Raw genomic sequence first — 4,511 nt, forward strand, 5'->3', positions numbered from 1 at the left:
CGGAATCACAAGTTTTCATTGTAAAACAGTTTTATTTTATACGCTTGAGAGGACCCCTTTACATTTTTGGAAAGAACAAAACTTAGCATTCTTGGTGAAACAATGTTTACATACACTGAAACGAATGTTGAAGATTGGTTTATGTCCACATTATATCATAAGTGGTGTCAATCTTTTTGAAGGGAAACTGTCTCGCGTTCAATGTCGAAAGTTACACACATATGTTATGAAGTTGCTACGAAATGATCTAGACGAATTAGTAAAAATCGGCATAGACAATTTGGGTGATAGATTAATGTCATTCGAGAAGATCCGGTGTGATTTTGGATTATCCCGTGACATGCTTAATGCATGCATTCTTAAGAAGCTTGATTATGATAGAATATCATATCGGTTCTATTCTACAAACAGCCTCTTCGAATTCAGAAACAAACCAGTAAATGTGGTGTTGCATGAATTAGTCGTAGCCCTTCATGCCCTTATGGCATACCGTAATGGAAGTGCACTAGAATCACGAGTATCTAGCGAAATATTTCGAGATTTATTAATCTCGATAGCAAGTGTGCAATCATCAATATGTATAGAAAATGTTACACCTTTATTACCATGCATTTTAGAATGTTTTAAAATCGGATTACAAACTGACGTAGCATCATCGCGACTAAAGCTTGCTTCCATCTTGCTGTGTTCAGGTCATTTGGATTCAGCAGCTTACGTCCTGAAAGACGTTAAAAGGAGAATGAGTCTTAAAGGCGCAAAATTTATTTGCAGATGCAGAAGAGGACATGAGGAAGACAAAACACTGCTTGGATTTGCTCGATTCACGCCTTTGAGCGATACAAATATTGTACTCTGTGTGCGATTTTCCAGACAGGAACTACACTGCGTGCCTCCTATACTTCTTTTTGAAATGAAAAGAGGAATTACTGAAGATGACATCAAAGAAAGAAATTTGGGCAAAAATATTTACATGGAAGATGCAAGTGTTGATGCAGGAGTGTTCCTCTATTATCTTCAATACCTCACTTATGGTGGTCTGAAAAATAGAGAGCAAACGGAAATGGCATACGTGGCGTTACAAGAATATATTATTGAGCATGAGCAAGATATGTATCATACTGAGACAGGCTTGAATCTGCTCGGCCATTGCGCAGAGATGGAATGTGACTTTGAGATGGCAGCTGATATGTTTAGGAAGTCCGTCGAAATATTCCCAACTAATAACGCAGCACACTGGCACATATTGAGATGCAGTGATAGATACTCTCTCTAATTAAATATCAAATTTGAATTTTATAAAACACAGTGTGATGAGTCGGCAGAGAATTGTGCTGAACGTTTTAGGCATTTCATTTGATCGATACTTCGAAGCGTTGACCTCACGCGAATGAATAACGGAAACACATGTTATAAGATATACAAGCATCAACATCAGCGTTGTGAAATTTCATCCTGTAAATATACCAGATATTTTGAAAAGCCGTACACGAGTGGGAACCACAAAGAATCTTAAGTTTTATAGTAAAAGCAATATTTTACTTAAATTTAAGCCGTATATAAGTGGAAAATAAAAATATCAAACATTATTTGTATTCTTGAAGACTTAAGTGTATTTTGAGGAAGACAATCTTAAATATAATTTGATATGAAATAAAATTGTGAGCATGTTATACGTTAAGAAGGATTCCCCGATGTTATTTATAGTGCCATAAATGATGACAAATACCGCGTGAACACTTAAAGCAACACACCCATTGTCATTTCGCAGTGGAACTGTTAAAGAGTGGTCTCCAAACTTTAGTAAGAATGACAATTTATTGTTAGTTGATATAATGGGTGAGCGCAGTTGCGGAATTTTCGCGTCACACATTTCAAGCTCACACATTTTAAACAGTAAAGCATGTATGTTAGCCATGGGAGCAGTTATCGTCCATATTTGCAGTCCCAATCTTTAATTTTTCTGATTACAGTTTAAGATGAAAATAATGTGGTAACATAAATTTGCTTGCGGAAAAATATTACATTTATTCATTTATTTGGTTAGTTTTACCGGATATAAATATTTCACAGAAAGTACATAGGTTAAATAAATGAAAGATTTATTTTCAAGCCATTACCAAACAGTCGAAAAGGATGATGTGACATCGGGTACAAAAACAATTTTACAAGACAGCAGAGCATCCAAGAAGTGCTGAGAAATTGTTTATAAAAAGAAAATCCGGGTGCATACGCATCGAGACACTCCGAATATGAATTAAGAAGACATCTGATATGTTATTTTACTGATTGTAAATAGCTTAATAAATGGTTCTTAATCAGCATTTTTTGGTTCATATTAACACAAAAATAGAAGCTATTTACTCAAATAATGATGGTAATACTCGATGTGCGACAAACATATGGATGCGAAATATTACATTTTTAATAATTATAAACAGTTCAGTACAGGAAACAGTGATTGTTCATACCTTTATATGGGCTCATCCAGGATAATTGTAGTTGAACCCATGTCCCAATGGTGTAAGTTATACGAATACAACTATCCTTGTTTATTCGCTGTTCGTGCACAATAATTTACTTTTACAGTGTGGTTTACAAAGTAAATTGTCATTACACCCAATTAATGTATTTTACAAACTATTTTATTGTGTATTTAATATGAATTTATAAAATGTATGTCATGTTCCATTAACGTATTTTCATAAACTAATCGAAAACACAAACGTAGCAGCAATGCTGAAATATCCTTTCGATATCAAGCAGTACACACAGTCGCGGAAAAGTCACATGGAATATATTTCACACTAAATTTAATCGAGAATTTTGTATCGTTAAATCTATGTTACAATACCACATCTATCGTTGAAACATTTCCTGTGCTAACTTTATATTACGAAATATTTTACAAAATATTCGTTGATTTTGAGTGTTTACGGGTCTTTAAATTCAATATTTTCTGCAGGCTTCAGTGTTTCATGCGATGTAAGCTTCATTAAAGTACTATACGACTTTTAACGACTGTTTAAGTTATTATAAAGTTTTAATTTACCAATGAAACATTATCTTTAAATACGCAACGTTATTTCTAATTTAATAAAGGTATACGAATCATGTGCTCCTTGTTGTTGGGTTACGTGCTCCTTGTTGTTGGGTTACGTGCTCCTTGTTGTTGGGTTACGTGCTCCTTGTTGTTGGGTTACGTGCTCCTTGTTGTTGGGTTACGTGCTCCTTGTTGTTGGGTTACGTATGGCGTTTAATACTATTATCCTTATGCAGGGATACCAGAGAATGTGGAACTGTCAGTTTCTTAAGTTATTGCTATCAGTTCCTCTAATAAATGTCACATGCACATTCTGAAATTTTATTTTTAGATACCTACGCTTGATTAGCTTCATTTTAACATAGTTGTTTACAGCTCGAACAAATAAAAATCCTTTGGGTTATAAATACACTCAAGCCTTTTTTTTATATTTGAATCAATAGTTGATCACTTGATAATATACCACTGCATTATCTGAATATTGTAGTGTCAAACTTGTAGTGGACATCATCTTTGTGAGTTATTTTAAAGCTTTTCATTACAAGTTGGGAATTTATTTTTGAGTTATTATGTATTAACTTCAAGCAAAGTTGCTGTCCCCATCATTTAGTCGAATTCCACAATATACCGGTAATATGTTAATTATACCTTTTGTGCAACATACGTTGCCATAAAACTCTTGATCTTGCATTGGCAACTCATGTAGAGACTGTGGGACCTTGACAACTGACCATCTATGTCGGGTGAACATAGGTTTGTAATGACATCTGTCGTCGCTTTTGAAATAGAAGACTGATATACAAATTGATGTCCCAATCATGTAGTCATGTAGATACATTCAGTTGATTATCTTCTTTTAAACATAGTTAATTAAAGCTCGATTGAATAGAAAGCATTTGGAATATTGATACACTCGAGTCTGTTTCCTTGGTTGAATCAATAGTTGATCACTATATTTTACTTTCTATATTTTTTAAGATGCACACTATATATCGATTGCTGGTTTTTCTACTTTCGAAAATATAAAAAAGAAGCACTGGTGGTATCGAATGCTGGTTTTTCTACGCAAGTTTAAGACATCAAAGGTTACAGTAAAGGGTTTTGATAATTCCATTCTGAAATCAACACATATTAGAGGAAATAACCATAGTGTGTCATTTTTTGGATTTTTATCCATTCCTATTTATTTTTATTATATTTTTATTCGTTGAAATTGTGGTTGGTTACGGAATTATGTTGAATTTAATAGGCTTGAATAAATATATCTAATGTATTTGTACATTACGACTGTTTACACAAACAGGGAAAAAGGGACAAGCAGGTATGCAACATTAACAAAATATTTAAAAAAAAATGTGGAAAAAATATGTGTAACGTTATTCAAGATCAAAACATTTGGTTGCTAGTATTTATCAAATTGTTTATATTTATAAGACCATAGTAAGAATGTTTAAAATGTACAACAAAACTT

General features: G+C 33.3%; 1 protein-coding gene across 1 annotated transcript in view; it reads left to right on the top strand.

Moving 5' to 3' along the window:
• The window catches only part of LOC127834957 (uncharacterized), a 5,614-nt gene extending 3,296 nt beyond the window's left edge, over positions 1-2,318 (top strand). The window contains exon 2 of the mRNA XM_052361106.1: positions 1-2,318. This exon is cut by the window's left edge and continues 824 nt beyond it. Coding sequence (XP_052217066.1) covers positions 1-1,273 — 1,273 coding nt within the window. The 3' untranslated portion in view covers positions 1,274-2,318.
• Positions 2,319-4,511: the final 2,193 nt, after the last annotated feature.

Source organism: Dreissena polymorpha, chromosome 6 (genome assembly GCF_020536995.1).
Source record: "Dreissena polymorpha isolate Duluth1 chromosome 6, UMN_Dpol_1.0, whole genome shotgun sequence".
NCBI classification, from domain to species: domain Eukaryota; kingdom Metazoa; phylum Mollusca; class Bivalvia; order Myida; family Dreissenidae; genus Dreissena; species Dreissena polymorpha.